The sequence below is a fragment of the Mesoplodon mirus genome, assembly GCF_964341445.2.
Source record: "Mesoplodon mirus genome assembly, chromosome: 5".
Taxonomy (NCBI): domain Eukaryota; kingdom Metazoa; phylum Chordata; class Mammalia; order Artiodactyla; family Ziphiidae; genus Mesoplodon; species Mesoplodon mirus.
Genome location: NC_138980.1, coordinates 1,188,237 through 1,205,581, shown reverse-complemented (window position 1 = coordinate 1,205,581; position 17,345 = coordinate 1,188,237). Strand labels below are relative to the sequence as shown.

Genomic DNA, 17,345 nt, shown 5'->3' with positions numbered 1-17,345 from the left:
ATTCCAGTAAGGGAGCATTTATAAGTTACAGTTGCCGCTGGAACTGTGTATACAAATGTACGAGCTTAAATGTAAAATCACACCTTTGCCACTGGTGAATCATAGGAAACAAAGCTAACGTGCAGCTAGTGACTGTTCATTGCCATGCCTGGATACTCAGGTGTTAGTGCTGGTGGTCTCCAGCCCCGCCCTGGTGGGTGGTTTCACTGGAGTCACCTGCAGGGGAGAGGAGCCTGCAAGAGAGAGCCTTGAGGCAGGCTTTCACTGGATGCAGCGCATCTTCTGTGATCAGGGCTTATGGTCTTCAGTGGGTCCCACCTGACTTGAGACCCCCTTCTCTGTGCCGACAGGACCAGAACCCTCCCAGCGTCCCTGCACCAACCCAGGCTGCCAGTGTGGGGGCTCAGCCACCCGCCGTGTCCGTGGCCAGTGGTCACAGCAGCACCCCCTTTCTCAGCAACCAGCAGCAGGCAGCTGTCATGAAGCAGCATCAGTTGCTTTTGGACCAACAGAAACAGAGGGAGCAGCAGCAGAAGCATTTGCGACAGCAGCAGTTTTTGCAACGGCAGCAGCACCTTCTGGCAGAACAGGTAAAGGGGGGGGGAGGAGACCCCACCATCCCTTCGCATGTGCGCCTGCCTCCCAGGTCACTGCACTGGCTCCAGGCTCCCGTGTGTACGTGTGTGCATTCGTGACTGTGTGTGTGCCCGGCATTAGAGCACTCCTGGAAACGGGAGTGTGGCGTTTCTCAGACAGTGGTAGCCTGTGTCAGAGCAGCTCGATGTCACTTAGGGGGGATTAATGAAGGCCGAAGCTGTGGCTGAGACTGCATGTGTTAGGAACGTTTTTCCACGTCCCTTGTCAGCAGCTACCAAAGCACTGAGCTCACTTGGTCCACCAGTTTGCTATGGGATCCAGCTTTTTTGTAAAGGTAGAGATTGCTATAAGGGAGAACATAAAGCAGGGAAATGAAGACATCCCTGAGGTCCTGGGGTTCAAGAATCAGGACTGACAAGCCCCCTCCCGGTCCTGCAGTTCACCCACTTGGTCACCAAATGGAGTGTTCAGGTACCAAGGTTACAGGAGTTCTCAGGATTTTAAATTACATCCTTAAGACGTAAGAGAACTAGCTCCCCAGAGGATAAAGTTGATGGAGGATGACTTTAAAATCCACGGTACTGCCTCGGTTCTGCCAGTGTTTAAATAACAGCTTTATTGGGATGGAATTCACATGACATACAATCCACCCATTTAAAGTGTATAATTCAAATAGCTTTTGGTTTCTTCACAGAGTTACACAAACCATCACCACAGCCACTTTTAGAACATTACCTAAAGGAAACCCTGTACCCACTAAAAGTTGTTCCCCCATCTTCCCAAGCCTAGGGAACCACTACTCTACTTTTTATCTCTATAGATTTACCTATTCCGGACATTTCATATAAATGCATTCAAGATTCAACCATATTGTAGCATGTATCCATACTTCATTCCTTTCTGCGGCTGAATAATATTCCATTATATGAATATGCTGCATTTTATTTATCTGTTCATCAGTTTATAGACGTTTTGGTTGTTTCCCCTTTTTGTGGACATAGGTTTTCAGTCCTCTTAAGTATACACCCAGGGATGGAATTGTTGGGTTACATGGTAACTCTTTAGTTTAACCTTTTGAGAAACTGCCAGACTGTTTTCCAAAGCAGCTGCACCATTTTGCGTCCCCACAGCAGTGTATGAGGGGGCCAGTTTCTCCACATCCTTGACACACTTATCTGTCTTTTTGATTCTAGCCATCCTGGTAGTTGTGAAGTGGTATCTATCTCATTGTGGCTTTGATTTGCATTTCCCTGGTCTGCCATTCTTTTTTCTTTTAATTGATGCATCACCTTTTTTTTTTTTTTTAAATCATTGCCCCATCCTTCTGTCTCCTACTACAATTTATTAAGAGCCCCCCAAATGAGATTACGAGCATTATCTCCATAGGAGTCCCTCTGAGTAACAAACTTGGACAGTTTACTTTTCTCTAATCGCTTTGTTTTTGTTTTATTTGGGTCTTGTAATTTTCTGTTGTTCTTGGCATTTTCTAGGAGAAGCAACAGTTTCAGCGCCATCTGACCCGCCCGCCACCCCAGTACCAAGACCCAACACAGAGCACCTTCCCACAACAGGTTGGACAGTTCACAGGTGAGGAGTGTCTGAGGCAGTGGAGTGGGGCAGGGGAAGGCAGGCACTGGACAGAGCAGGTAGTCTGTTCCACTCATGCTGAGTTCCTGCTCTCTGCCCAGCTTTATGCTATAGATGCTAAATGGATGTATATGCTGCTGTAACTCCATTCTGCATAAGGAACCTAGCGTTCCGGTTACCCTACAGGTCAGAAGAAAGTCGTAGAGGCAGACTACTTTGGCTAAGTGCTTTGGCTGGGTCCCTGGCTGTATAATCTTTTGAGGCAAAATCATCTGTAGTTGGAAGATATCTTATCAATAGGAAGTGGTTTCTGTAATTCTTAAGAAAGTTCTTTGCTTCTAGCATTATGTGTCTGTTCAAAAAATGACCTTCTCCTATTTTCCAGATAAGGAGAGACTTAATGCACTTCTATGGCCTTTTGCTTCTTTTCTTTCTTCCTGTCTGCTCATATTGGTGTCACGGATGGCAGTATCAGCAGCAGACAGTTGACCAGAAAGGGGCAGGAAGCATTCTGAGGTCTCAGCTGTCATGTCTCAGATACGTGAGGGAACCTGACCGCCATTGCTCAGGCTGTTGCTCCAGAAATTTAGAGAGATTTCAGTTGACAGATGCAGTAAAATCTAGGCCATACCTGCCTTTCTAGCTCTTGGAATATCTTCGAAACCTGTGCTTCTCTTGGTCAGTGATTCTCGTTATAAAGTGTCCCAGAGAAGTTGACCACAGCTGTGCATTCCAGAGGAGACTTAAGTGGGGTTGTTTCTTGGTTTTTGGGGTTTTTTTTTGCGGTACGCGGGCCTCTCACTGTTGTGGCCTCTCCCACTGCGGAGCACAGGCTCCGGACGCGCAGGCTCAGCGGCCGTGGCTCACGGGCCCAGCCGCTCCGCGGCATGTGGGATCCTCCCGGACCGGGGCACGAACCCACGTCCCCTGCATCGGCAGGCGGACTCTCAACCACTGCGCCACCAGGGAAGCCCTTAAGTGGGGTTTTATGCTTGTGCTAACAGGGACCAGGGGTTGAAGTCTGTGGGCATCTCAGAAGCCTGGGTCTTGGCCAGCTTTCCTGCCTTCATCCCATCTGATGTTGTTGTGGGCTGTCAGTGGGAGAGAAGTGGACTGTTTCAGCATTTCCCTTTTTTCAACTCAGTTTTTAGTTAGGTGCTGATGGAGAGAGGAAGAGGAGAAACAAAGTGTACTCAGTTATGGCCAACCCCTGAACAATCGCTCACCTACCCACAAAAATACATCTCAGTCAGGGCTGTCACCATGCATCCACTGCTTAAGACAGAGTCCCAAATAGCAAGTTCCCTGAGGACAGGACCTCTCTGTCCCATTCCGTGCTGTCTCCCCAGCCCAGAACCCACCACAGAGCAGGTGCTCAGTAAATATCTTCTGATTTCAGTCCAGACTCCTTCCTCCCTTCACCACCCTGCAGTGCCACACTGTGTGGGCCTCATCTAAGTGATCCTGACAGTCCCTGCCGAGTTAGGTCTAAACCAGAGTCACAGTCCAGTTACCCTTTGGCTTTGCAGCCCTGTCCCCTCCTATGGTGGCTGCGGCTCTTCTGAATCCGGCCGGAACCATCTCTTCCCTTTATCTCTGGACACTCTCCCCACATCCTAGCCATAGCGTTTGCCCCTTCCTCTGTGCCTGTCTTAATCTCGTTTTTGCTCCAGACCGGCCTCCATTCCACCCTGTGGGAAACCTTTGCCCCCAGGGCTCTCTTTGAGGTTCCACTGATCATGAGGTATCTATCTGGTGTTCTGATTTTGCCTTTCAGGCCTGTAGGATAGCAGCTGCAGCTTGGGTCTTGGAGGTATCTCCATAGTGGTGGTGAAGAAATGCTAGCTTAGTTGACAGAATTTTCTCTGTCTTCTAGGGTCCTCTTCTGCCATGCCTGGCATGAACAACTTGGGCCCGTCTAACTCCAGCTGTCCTCGAGTGTTCCCTCAGGCCGGGAATCTGATGCCAATGGGCCCTGGACACACTTCGGTTTCCTCTCTCCCTTCAAGCTCAGGCCAGCAGGACCGGGGTGTGGCTCAGTTCACTGGCTCGCAAAGCATGCCACAGGGCAGCCTCTATGGCATGGCTTCTGGTATGACCCAGAGAGTTGCCCAGCCCCCGCCACAGGTCACCAATGGACATGCCCACATTCCACGGCAGACCGGTGTGGGCCCGAACACCTCGGTTTCAGCTGCCTATGGGCAGAACTCTCTGGGGAACTCGGGTATCTCCCAACAGCACAATAAGGGGACCCTGAACTCTGGTTTAACTAAGCCACAGGTCCCAAGGGTATCGGCAACCATGGGAGGCCAGAATTCCACATGGCAACATCAGGGAATGCCGAACCTGAGTGGCCAAACCCCAGGGAACAACTCCGTAAGCCCCTTCACTGCAGCTTCCAGTTTCCACATGCAGCAGGCCCACCTGAAAATGTCCAGCCCGCAGTTCTCCCAGGCGATGCCCAGCAGGCCTATGGCCCCCATGAGCTCAGCAGCTGCAGCGGGGTCCATGCTGCCCCCTGTGAGCACACAGCAGAGGACCAGTGCCCCTGCCCCAGCACCTCCCCAGGGAGCCCCACAGCAGGCCTTGCCGGGCCTGAGCCCAGCTGGGCCTGAGCTGGGGGCCTTCAGCCAGAGCCCCGCCCCAACAGTGGGCGGCCGGGCAGGGCTACACTGCGCCCAAGCCTACCCTGTGCGGACCGCAGGCCAAGAACTGCCCTTTGCCTACAGTGGGCAGCCAGGTAGCAGCGGGCTGGCCAGCATGGCTGGAGATGCCGACCTTATCGACTCCCTGCTGAAGAACAGGACTTCGGAGGAGTGGATGAATGATTTGGACGACCTTCTAGGGCCTCAGTAACAGGAGGATTTGTGGTGTTTTCAGTGTTCATACAGCCTATATTTTTCTTCTCAAATTCAAGAACAACTACTTTGGACCAAAAGCCCACAGCCCGGGGAGCTGGGCAGGTAGAGCTAGAGCCATGGGGCTGAGGCCTGGTCCTCCCAGGCTCTGTGGGGCCCAGGGCTCCCAGCCAGCAGTTGTGGTATGTTGGGCTGGCCCCACCCCATCTGCTGGCGTCGTTATCCGGTGTTGGGACAGCAGGACAGGGTTCTGCAGGTGGTTTTCTATCCAAATGACCAAAAAACCAACAGTGAAACCCCACGATGTCAGGCTTATAAAAATCTGTGCTATCATGTTGACTTAATCCAAGATTTCTCCACTTGCCCCAATTTTGGGACAAATTGTTGTTGAAACTTTATAGCAGAACTATTTGCAATTTGTAGCATAGAAAAGATTTTAAATTTTTTTTAAGGTTTTAAAACAGATTAGGGTAGGTGGTGGTTTAAATTGATAAGTGGCATTGGAAACTTAGGATTTCCTTTTGATTAAGAGCCTTTTTTATTCCTGCTCTTTGTCAGCTTTCAGGGCAAAGGGAGGCTCACTGGAAAATCATTTCCGTAAGTGCAGGCTGTGACTGCATGTGCCAAAAAGGAACAACAGGATGCCATGAGAAAGCAGAGTTAGGGACAGAGATCTGGTCTTTCCAGCAGCTCCTCCTTCTCCCAGAATGCTGTTCTTCCAGGCTGGCATTTAGGAGGACGTGGGCTGAGGAATCCCTTCCTCCCGTGTGTTGGTAGCAAGACCCCAAGCGGCCCCCGGGCCAAATGCTGAAATGAAATAATTGGGATTCCTGTGTCCTCTTTTGTTGTTTCTCCTTTTGCAGTTTCTCCGAAAACTCACATTTAATGTGTTAGGAAGGTGATCGTGGTTGAGTTATGAACAGATGTCTTTCCTGCACCCTGTCTTCATTCCCCATAACCTTTCTTTCTGCCTCCCCTTCTTTCTCTCTCCAGCCCAGATGGAAAAACTCCTTAAGCCACTGATTTACTGGATTGGAGAGGAAAAGAAAGAGTCACTAGAATTCCCTAGGGAAGCCTAGCATAGTAAGGAGCTGGGTGTCCCCTCCCCAGAAAGCAAAGGTTTGTGGGAAGGAGAAAACTAGGTGTGCCCTGCTTGGCAGGGAGGACGCGGGCCGGGCCCAGAGGAAGGATCCACTTTGTTGTACGACTTCCGCCACTCCCTCGTCAGGTGACTTGCACTTTTTAAAGAGAATTGCTTTGTAACACTAACACATCCTTTCTAAAGACTCGAGTGGATTTCTCTCTTAAGGTCTGTGACTTTTTAGGTCTTGACTAAGCTAAGAGTCCGCAACAACCTGTGGGCTGTTTGTGGGAAACGAAGACGGAGCACTTCGATGTAACAAAAGCAACATGGTGAGCACAAGGTGAGACCTTTTAAACGGGGTGTCGGAGAGAAAAGAGGACACTGAAAAGGGTGGCGTATATGCAGAGTGGTCTCTGGCGAAACCACAGCCCCAGTTTTATTTCCCTGGAGCCTCAAAATGGATAACTCAAGGAGTATCATATGTAAGGAACTGAGCCACGGAAAGTACTCACACCACCGGCTTGAGTGGCTTTGAGGGGACAAAGCGTTGTACACACATTGGTCGTTATTTCGTACCAGCAGTGCCTTTCATGGGGGTACTTGGACCCTCAGATCTTCTTCTTCGATAGCCGTGTGCCACCATGGGTGGTGTTTGGGCCACTTCCCCTTTAAACACCCTCCCTGCCCTCCCCAGTTACTGAGTATAACTCTCCAAGAAGGGAAGGAATCCTAAAGCCAGTGAAGTCTCCACCCTCTGAGTGAGTTCCCCGATCTGCAGGGGAAGAGGGTGACTTCAGCGGGTTTTCTACCAAAAATAGTGGGCGGAAGGCTGGTGGTGGGTCCTTGTTCCTCTCCTGGTCTCCCTCTGGCTGCTGCTCACCTCTATCCCCGGGCGCTCGCGCCCCTGCCTCCCCCTTGTGGGGAGGGCTGCCCCTGCCTTAGTCCTGGGGCCACCTAGACAGACAGCAGGCTTCTCACTTGCTGCAGTGTCAGAGCAATAAAATGTGATGCTTGGAGTCCCCCCAGGGAGCTGCCTGTGGCTTTATTTATGAATCTGGTTTTTGGGTAGTCAGGGAAGGAGACAACTCCACTTCAGTGCAAATCCCCATCTTCCAGGAGCCATGACTCAAAAGAAAAGGGTGCTTGGACTTTTGTTATACACACTTGCTTTGTGTAAATAAATGTTTACAATTTTATATTAAAGATGGAATAAGCGTTAGAGCTTCTGACTGTATATTTTTTACTTTTATAGATTTTAAAACTATGATCCTTTATATATGTGTTTCGGGGGCTATAAGTTTTATGTCAAACAGTTGGTATTGTTAACTTTTTACTGTCCTCAAAGTACATAAAAGTCCTATTAATTCCCTTATTCTTCTACTTCCCTTAACTCTGGTATACACCAAAAAGAAATCTTTACTTTCCTGTTTTATCATTATAAAATAATAAAAGTATTTTGCTAGTATGGAAACTGCCCATGTATTTCACTTCACATGGCTGTGCCACAGGCAGGAGATGGACCAGTACACAGCTGCTTTGCTTGGTAGTTGACTTCCTTTTGTGATTTAGCTGCTTTCTTAATGCACATTGGTGGTGGGGGTGTTTGGTTTGTTTTTTGGTGATACATAGGAAATTAGCACTGACGTTGCCCAGGGCCACCGGTCTCTCCCCTCTCTAGACCTCATCCATGCCCTTAACGTCTAATGTGAGGGAAGTTGGACTTAAGGGATACTTTAGACCCTTAGCAGTTCAGATGTTTTACTTAAACCCTTAGGTTTGCCGTCAGTGCAGTTCTCTAGGTCTTGTTTCATTTTCTTTTTTATTGTAAGAAAGTATGTGCTCTGGCATGCTCACCCCCCCCCCACTCCTGTCAGCGTCACACTGTGACGGGGCATCAAATGATGACAGAAGCCACACCGGGAGCCTGGAAGGCAAGTCTTCTCAGTGACCTCTCACCTCAGCCATAGGCTGGAAGCGGGTCAGACCTAGAGAAGCTGGAGCTCTTAGAAGGGCAGGAAAGAGCAGCCTTCAGGGAGGAAGCCTGTCATGTGATGGAATTAAAAGGTTTAATTACTCTAATGCAGCCTAACAGCATGTATATAAGACACAGTAAAGGGAAGAACACAAGACTCGTTAAGTCTTGGCTGAGAATGCACAGAATGTGTGTGTGGTTTGGTGTGGGGTGGGGGGCTCACTTTCATGAGTGGTGAAGGAAGTACAAAACAGAACCAGAGGGAGATGCTTCTGCTTGTCGGTCACCTCAGTCATCCTCAGTGCTGACTGCAGTGGGATGAGGCAGGCTGCTGTACAACTTTTCTGTGGGAAGACATTTTGAGAAAGGCAGCAAGCGCCTTAAAGTATTCGTGCCGTCTGTCCACCCCAGACATTCCAATTCTGAGAAGCCATCCTTGAAAATAATTCTGAGTGCAGACAAAGCTTATATATAGCACAGTGGAGTTCCTAGTACCACTACTTAAAACTGCAGAAAACGAGGGGAATCTAAAGAGCTGTCGGAGGGGATTGGTGAAGTGAAGTGCAGTACTTCCTCTTGATGAGATACAGTATAGTTACTTTAAATATTTAGGAAGGTTTTCAGCACTGCGACTTGGAGTGCTGCTTTTGTTGGGCCCAGCAGAAAAACCGGCTACTAAAGCCCTGAACCTTCCCTGCCCCCAGTCTGTATTTCAGGTTACCAGCTAATTCCCAGAATCAGAGGAGGTGTTGAACAAGCCAGGCCTCAGGAGTGCCAAGGGTCAGGCAGTTCCAGTCTCTGCTGCCCGGCCACCTTCCCGAGTCTGTCGAGAGTTACAAGCCAGACTCGTGGTGACCGAGGCAGGCTCCTTGAGTCACAGCTCCCTCAGCTCATGTTCATAGAGCACCCACTATGTCCAGGCATTGTGTTAGGAGCAGGGAAAGTAGCAGCAGTATAGGAGAGCAGGGCCCTGCTCTGTGCACCTTCAGTCTCATGTGAAGGGGATGTCATAAACAGGTGACAGATGGTTTCAAAATGGTGTCAGGAAGAAACTAAAGCAGTGCACAACGTAGGGGCTGCCGTGGGGGAGGGGAGGCCTGAGAGACTTTAGATGTGGTGGGCAGAATAGGCCCCTCTAAGGAGACACCTAACTGAGGCCGAGTACTGGAAGGGAGCCGGCCAGAGCTCTGGGGAAGAGCAGTTCACGGCCACATGGAATGGGAGAGGAAATTCCCCAAAGGAAGAGGGTGCTGTTAACAGGAGGGGAGGAACGCTGAGAAAGTCAAATCAACAGATGCTCAACACATGTTCAGTTAAAAGCACGAGGGACATATGTTGCGTACAGTAGGAGAGTGGGCCCTTGCCCCTCTGCCAGGTGAGCCCAGCACTGCAGCATCCGCAGTGCAGGCCTGTGCTACTCTGGGGCCTCTGCCAGCCCAGCCCAAGGAGATGCTGAAGGTAAGATGGGGTCCCGCGTTCATCCCTGGGCTTGGACTGCTCCTGCCATCATTAGCAGCTTTATCAGTTAGTCAACCTTAAGGCCAGTCAGCTGATGAGGGTGTGGAAGTGGCAACGTGGAAGTGGTAAAGGTGTTGAAAGATGCAAAATGGTGGTTGCCTGTGAACTTGGTCCAAGGCTAGTCAACTAAAAGTTCCAGGTACTCTGGGACCAACACAAAGAATGGTAGGTGATGTCTTGGAAACAGGTCTCTTCTGCACATGGGATCAATTTGCCTTACTGGAAAGCTGGTGATGCACTTGCCACTTTTCAGATAGGCTTTGCTTCCGTGTCAAAGATACTTTGCCTTCTGAATGGTTGCAGTAAGCTGGGCTGCAGACCCTAGTCAGTACCTGCAGACCAGTTCATGGAAGTCGGAAAACATAGCTTCAGACCCTCACTCGAAGTGAGATCCACACGGCTCCACCTCGATATCAACGTCCTGGAATGCGAACTCAGAGAGAGGTAACCTGTGCAAGAAAAAGGTAGGAAGGAGTCTGAGAAAAAGATACCTGCTGCAAAAACAGATATGGCAACAAATACAACCGCTGCCCGAGGGTGGGGTGAGGGGGTTCAGGATTCCCTCTCCTGTCTAGTGGGGCTGGGTGGGAAGAGTCCTGCTGCAAGGGACACGGCGGGTCCTGGCCGGACAGGCACACCGTGCATTCCGGGGCTGTTAGGTGGTCGGCGCCGGGAGTCCAAGCAGAAGGCTCCATTTGTCTTTGTATCTGGAAAGCAGAATTTTTCAAGGTTACGGGGGAAGAAAGCTGGAGTTACATATCCTTAGTAAGTTGTGAAGGGTCTAGCTCCACTTGACGCAGCTGAGGGGAGTGCTTCACATTATGTGAAGTTGTGGCAGACACGAAAGACCACATATTGTATATTCCCTTTATATGAAACATCCAGAAAACAGATCAGTGGTGGCCTGGGGCTGGGATCTTATGGGGGAGATGAAAATGTTCTAAAATCAGATTATCATGATGCTTGCACAACTGGGTTAATTTACTAAAAGTCATTGAACTGTACATTTTAATTGGGTGAATGTTATGATATATAAATTATATACCTCAATAAAGTTTTTTTTTTTTAATAGTACATAGAGGGGGCCTCCCTGGTGGCGCAGTGGTTGAGAGTCCGCCTGCCGATGCAGGGGATACGGGTTCGTGCCCCGGTCTGGGAGGATCCCATATGCCGCGGAGCGGCTGGGCCCGTGAGCCATGGCCGCTGGGCCTGCGCATCCGGAGCCTGTGCTCCGCAACGGGAGAGGCCACAACAGTGAGAGGCCTGCATACCGCAAAAAAAAAAAATAGTACATAGAGGGACTTTCCTGGTGGCACAGTGGTTAAGACTCCACACTCCCAATGCAGGGGGCCCAGGTTTGATCCCTGGTCCGGGAACTAGATCCCACATGCCACAACTAAGAGTTCACTTGCCACAACTAAGGAGCCTGCCTGCCGCAACTAAGACCCAATGCAACCAAATAAATATTTTTTAAGTTAAAAAATAAAATAAAATAGTACAAAGAATGCTTATATACCTTCACCCAGCTTCCCCATATGTTAACATCTTTTATAGCAACAGTACAATTAGTAAAAAAAAGGAAATTAATATTGAAACAAAGACTGTTAACTAATGGACAAATTTTTTTTTAATTTATTTATTTTTGCGTTGGGTCTTCGTTGCTGCACGCGGGCTTTCTCTAGTTGAGGTGAGCGGGGGCTACTCTTCGTTGTGGTGCGCGGGCTTCTCATTGCAGTGGCTTCTGTCATTGCAGAGCACGGGCTCTAGGCGCACGGGCTTCAGTAGTTGTGGCTCGTAGGCTCAGGGAAGACCCAAATGGAGAGATCTTATCCAAATTTCACCAGATGTCTCATATGCCCGTTTTCTGGTCCAGGATCCTATCCAGAATCACACTGCAGTGAGTTGTCAAGTCTCCTTCGTATCCCCGGTCTGTGACAGTTCCTATGTCTTTGTTGTTTATGTTCTTGGCACCAGCTATTCACATCTCCTGGAATGGACACAAAGTCCGGGTGTGGCTTTGCCTGTCCTGCAGGTGAGTGGGGACCAGCACTGCTATCCAAGGGATCAGAGTGTTTGACCTGCCGGTACAGAATACATCTTATGTTGCTTTGGACCAAGGGACCCTCTCCACAGCAGTGCTACCATGGGTACATGGCAGCAGGATCCCTTCCCTGGGAATCACCTTGGCAAGGGAGCTGTCTGGCCCCAGTTTACAACTCCGACCCAGGGCCGCCCGCATGCAATGCCTGGTCCCTGTGGCGGGGTGCACAGGCCCAACCTGCTTCCCCCAATTTGGAGCCACTCTGAAGGACTTCCCAGCTCCAGGGCCCTCTCTGGGGCGAGCTGAAGCTTGGCTGCAACCACATCACAGCTCAACACTCCCTGTGACCTGCCCTACTCTCCTCCTGTCTTTTACAGCTGATGTTTCCAGGCCCAATTCCCAAGAAACTCCTCGCACACAAATCCTGTTTCTGAGGAACTCAATCCATAAAAATGGAAGGTTTTACGTTTAAGTATGTTTTTGTTGAGGGTAGATTTAACAGCGTTTCAAAGGCTTTTGCAGCCCAAAACAGGTCAATTGAAAGCCCACCCTCCTTCAGCCTCTAGAAGAGCCTACAGGAATGAGAACAGCTATTTCCCAGCACCGTGGCCTCTCAGCATGTGCATGGGGCTTCTGCAAAATGAGCATTTTCAGTGTTGTGGGATTTTTCCTTCTAACTGATTTTAAGCTCTCTTTAAACTGCCAGGTAGGGACTTCCTTGGCAGTCCAGTGGTTAAGACTCTGCGCTTCGGACGTCCCTGATGGCGCAGTGGTTAAGAATCCACCTGCCAATGCAGGGGACATAGGTTCGAGCCCTGGTCCGGGAAGATCCCACATGCCGCGGAGCAACTAAGCCCGTGTGCCACAACTATTGAGCCTGCACCCTAGAGTCTGTGAGCCACAAATACTGAGCCCATACGTCACAACTACTGAAGTCCATGCATCTAGAGCCTGTGCTCTGCAACAAGAGAAGCCACCGCAATGAGAAGTCCACGCACCGCAGCGAAGAATAGCCCCGGCTCGCCGCAACTGGAGAAAGCCTGCGCTCAGCAACGAAGACCCAACACAGCCAAAAAATAAATTAAAAAAAAAAAAAGACTCTGAGCTTCCGATACAGGGGACGTGGGTTCAATCCTTGGTCGGGGAACTAGGATCCCACATGCGGCGTGGCCAAAAAAAATAGAGAAGAAAACTGCCAGGTAGAGAATTTTGGTGAACGTCCTCAAAAAGTCTTACTGCCTATGATGTTTAAATCAGTATTGATATAATTTCATTTTAGAAAGATAGCTGGTTTTGTATTTTTATATTTTATTCAAGTGAATGTATTAGCTATTCATAAAAATTAAATTTTCTAAAATCATTATATTAAAAAAAATACAACTAAGTATTCACTGAAGCTTCATCTATAATTGTGAAATATTGGAATCACCCTAACTGCCCATGCAGCAGGATCTTTGGATAAACTCCAGGACCTCCCCACGATGGGGTTGCCTGCAGCGGTAAGAAAGAATTAGGAAGATCTCTTTCGTTAGGAAAGAAAGCAAAGTGCAGCAGAGCGTATCTAGTATGTTACCTTTTGTTTAAGAAAAAAGAGGAAATAAGAAAATTTGCATGTGTCTGCTCATTTGTGCAAAGAGAAAAAAAGGGAAGATAAGCCAGAAACTGAAGGGATAGTTACTAGGAGTGCGGGTGGGGATGGAATGGAAAGACTGAAGAAATGGGATGGAAGCAGAGATGCTTCTCTGAGCCGATTTTTGGAAACTTGTGAATGTTTTACATTCACAAATAAAAGAGAATAAAGTCAACAAGGATGACAAACACATGAACCAGTTTTTCAAATGTATAACATTTGGACTACATACCCTCAGGCTGAAGACAAAGGGAAAGCTAAACAAATACGCAACTCTAGCTTGTAGGTTTCTGGAGGCATAAGTTAGCAATTCTGGAACTCTTGCCTGTGCAAGTAAGTAAATAACATTGTGGATAATGGGAGCCAGATTTTTCACTGTTAGAGAAAGACAGGGTTATAAATATGGAAAGGAGGAGGGATAGAATGAATCCTGTGGTTTTAGATTTAAAACTAAAACTTAGTGCAAACTCATGGTTTTTAATGTACATAGAGATATATGAAAATATATGTATCTATCTCTATATATAGTGTGTATATACATATACACACTATATATATTTATATATATACATACATACACACAACCTGTATGTATGTGTGTATGTGTATACATACATCTCTTTCCCAGTTTTTTCTCCTGAGGAGGCATAGAAGCAATGAGACCAGAGTAGCAGTGAGCACACCTGGGCCCAGATCTTGGTTTCTAAATACCATTGTCCACTAAAAAGAACAGGTCTTCTTATCCTTGGAGGAATGACTGATTCCAGAGCTGGAATAAGGAAAGTACTTAGATGCACTCTGAGAATCTTGTTGTGATAGAAAAGAAGGAAATGCTCAAAGGAAGCTGGGGACATGTAAAAAGGATACAGAAGCCAGTTCAAAGGTGTACCCACTAGCCAAATCTGGGACAATAGGTACATCAAAATAAATAATGGCAATAAAGAATTATAACCCATTAAGTAAACTAAGAATTTATTTTTAATTTAAGAATATGAATCCACAATGATTCAGATAAGTAATTAAGTGGAGAAGAAGGGAAAACTCTTTCTTAGTAATAAAGGTGAAAACGATGGAATTAGAAAATCACCATTTGGCAATCATCTAATAATAAATAATAAGTGATTCAGGCAAGAAGCACCAATACTTGTTAAAATTAGGGGGTGAGGGCTTCCCTGGTGGCGCGGTGGTTGGGAATCTGCCTGCTAATGCAGGGGACACGGGTTCGAGCCCTGGTCTGGGAGGATCCCACATGCCGCGGAGCAACTAGGCCCGTGAGCCACAGCTACTGAGCCTGAACGTCTGGAGCCTGTGCTCCGCAACAAGAGGCCGCCATAGTGAGAGACCCGCGCACCGCGATGAAGAGTGGCCCCCGCTTGCCACAACTAGAGAAAGCCCTCGCACAGAAACGAAGACACAACACAGCAAAAATAAATAAATTAAATTAATAAACTCCTACCCCCAACATCTTCTTTAAAAAAAAAAAAACAATTGGGGGTGAAAGTTTGAGAAGAAACAGAATTCTTTACACAATCTCAAATTGTGGCCCTACAAAGATACTTAATTCAATGTGGGAAAAAAGTCACTTTTGTCAAAGATAAACAGTCAGACATTAGGTAAGGGAGGTAACAGAGTGGGGACTCCAGGAGAGTACAGGAAGTGAAAGATTACAAAAAGCCGGTAAGAGGGTTGGCCAGTGTCAAAGTGATTAGGCCATCCTTGTCTGCTAACTGGCACTACTGAAGTTAGATTTCTCTCCTCCCTCAGAGATTGGAAGACAGAGGCCCCAGCCTAACTCATGATGACTTTTCAAGGGGATGATTTTCAGCTCCTTGAGAAGGACACTCCTGGGTTGTAGGAGATAACAAATACATCTTAAAGAGAAAGAAGAAGTTCTTAACAATTGTAGGGTTTTTAAATAAACGCTCTAAGAACAGGGAGGTCAAGAGCCTAGCTTCAGGTGTTGGCTGGAACAAATGGTAAATTCTTGTGTCAGCCTTGAGTTTTCCTGACACTCAAGGGGGCTGGGTCATCCCAGGGATGTGTGCAGCCTTAGGCTGAGTTTGGGCAAAGCCTCTTAGTGTGAGGGGTTTGTCCAGGGAGGGTGGGCCGAGAGTTCTTGCAGTTCTCACTTTACGGTATAGAAACCAGCAGACACCATGTTAAAAGCACAGGTATATCAGCAGGTATGGGACAGACTGACATCACGGATGGTGCTCGAAGGACACCACTTCTCTGGCATTCCTGCCCAAAGAGTATCATCAATTATAATCTGTGGAAACTTTGGATAAACCCAAATAGGTAGATATCTACAAAATAACTGACCTATGATCATGAAAGACCAAGAAAGATCCATGAACTCATGAACTCTTCCAGACTGAAGGAGACTGAAGACTCTTGACAGCTGAACACAACATGTAATCCTGGAGTCCATAAAAACAGTATGGGGGACTTCTCTGGTGGCGCAGTGGTTAAGAATCCGCCTACCAATGCAGGGGACACAGGTTCGAGCCCTGGTCCGGGAAGATCCCACATGCCACGGAGCAACTAAGCCTGTGCGCCACAACTACTGAGCCCATGCTCTAGAGCCTGAGAGCCACAACTACTAAAGCCCGTGTGCCACAGCTACTGAAGCCTGTGCGCCTAGAGCCTGTGCTCCACAACAAAAGAAGCCACTGCAATGAGAAGCCCCGACACCGCAACGAGGAGTTGCCCCTGCTCACTGGAACTAGAGAAAGCCCGCACACAGCAACGGAAGACCCAACGCAGCCAAAAAATAAATAAATAAATAAATAAAATAAATAAATCTATTACAAAAAAGTTTCATGCAAACACACTGGCACACAGCCCACCCGCGGACCATGTGTCCCACCCTTCAGGCGGGCCTGGCTGGGGCTGGAGGGGAGACCAGAGCAGTGGTCTTAAAAGGCTGAGCGGGCAGAGAGAGGGCTGGAGGACGTGTCTGACATCCAATCCCTGGCACTTCTTTCTCTGTTTACGAGCATCTGTCAGTCAGTTCCACATCACTGAACACCTACTACTGCTAAGGCAAGACCTGTCCAAAGCAGGGTACAGACTTGGAGACCCAGCCCTGCTCTTGAGGAGCCCCCAGCACACCCAGCTGGTTCCCTGGGGGCAACGATGGACAAAGGGAATTCATTGGGCTTTGGCCAGGTGATGAGAGGCTAAAAGGGATTCTTGGGGAGCCTAACAGCCAGCAAAGCCTTCAGGCTGGAACCCAGGCTTGGGGGCAGCAAAGAAGGAGGCCAGGTGCGCGGCAAGGACGGCGCTCCCAAGGTCATATGAGCCTGATGTGTGGAGACTCCCCAGAGTGACCAGGCAGAAGGGAGCCGGGGCATTATGGTGGCCCACCACCCAGTGCAGCAGCGGTTGCCCCGAGGACCTCGTTGCTCTGTGCCTCCCACAGCATGGTCTGTGCTTGCTTGCTTCTGCCTGTGCTTGTGTACCAATCTGGACTCTGCCACTGCTAACCAAAACCCACTTCAAACCAGCTTGAGCAAAAAGGAGAAATGACCATCTTACAAAACGGAAAGGCTGAATGGCCAGGGTGTTGTTCCAGGCAACGTGGCCCCAGGGCTTCAGGATATAAGCCACCTCTATCCTCACAACCTAGCCCTACGTTGGCTCCATCTTCCTCAGGATGGGGAGTGGCCATAAGTGGCCCTCAGTAATCTCCCTCCCCATTCTGAATTCCCTTTCCCAACGTTCTAAGGAAGTTTCCAGAACTGTGTCTCACCATCCTGAGTCAGCCTTGGCTCACACAGTCAGTTTTGGCTCACATGTCCATCCCGCAGGCCTGGGAGGGGTGGGAGGCAGCTCTATCGAGGTCACAGAACCTGAGTGTAGTTAGGGTTGGGGCCTCAGGAAGGAGGGATGCTGGGCAGGCAGAAATGGCAGGTGACTGTTCCAGGGTCAGAGGCCCCGGGGGCAGTAGTTTCACCCATCCCAGTGGGCTCACCCACCCTGCCAGGCCAGCCAAGTGGCCCTTGGGATGGCCTGAGCACATGGAGCCCAGGCAGCTGCAAGACTGGTGGGCATCA

General features: G+C 48.8%; 1 protein-coding gene across 1 annotated transcript in view; it reads left to right on the top strand.

Annotated features, from left to right (window-relative positions):
* The window catches only part of MAML1 (mastermind like transcriptional coactivator 1), a 46,643-nt gene extending 39,046 nt beyond the window's left edge, over positions 1-7,597 (top strand). The window contains exons 3-5 of the mRNA XM_082620226.1: positions 351-590; positions 2,088-2,184; positions 4,061-7,597. Of these exons, the coding sequence (XP_082476352.1) occupies positions 351-590; positions 2,088-2,184; positions 4,061-5,040 (1,317 nt within the window). The 3' untranslated portion in view covers positions 5,041-7,597. The remainder of the gene's footprint in view (positions 1-350; positions 591-2,087; positions 2,185-4,060) is intronic.
* Positions 7,598-17,345: the final 9,748 nt, after the last annotated feature.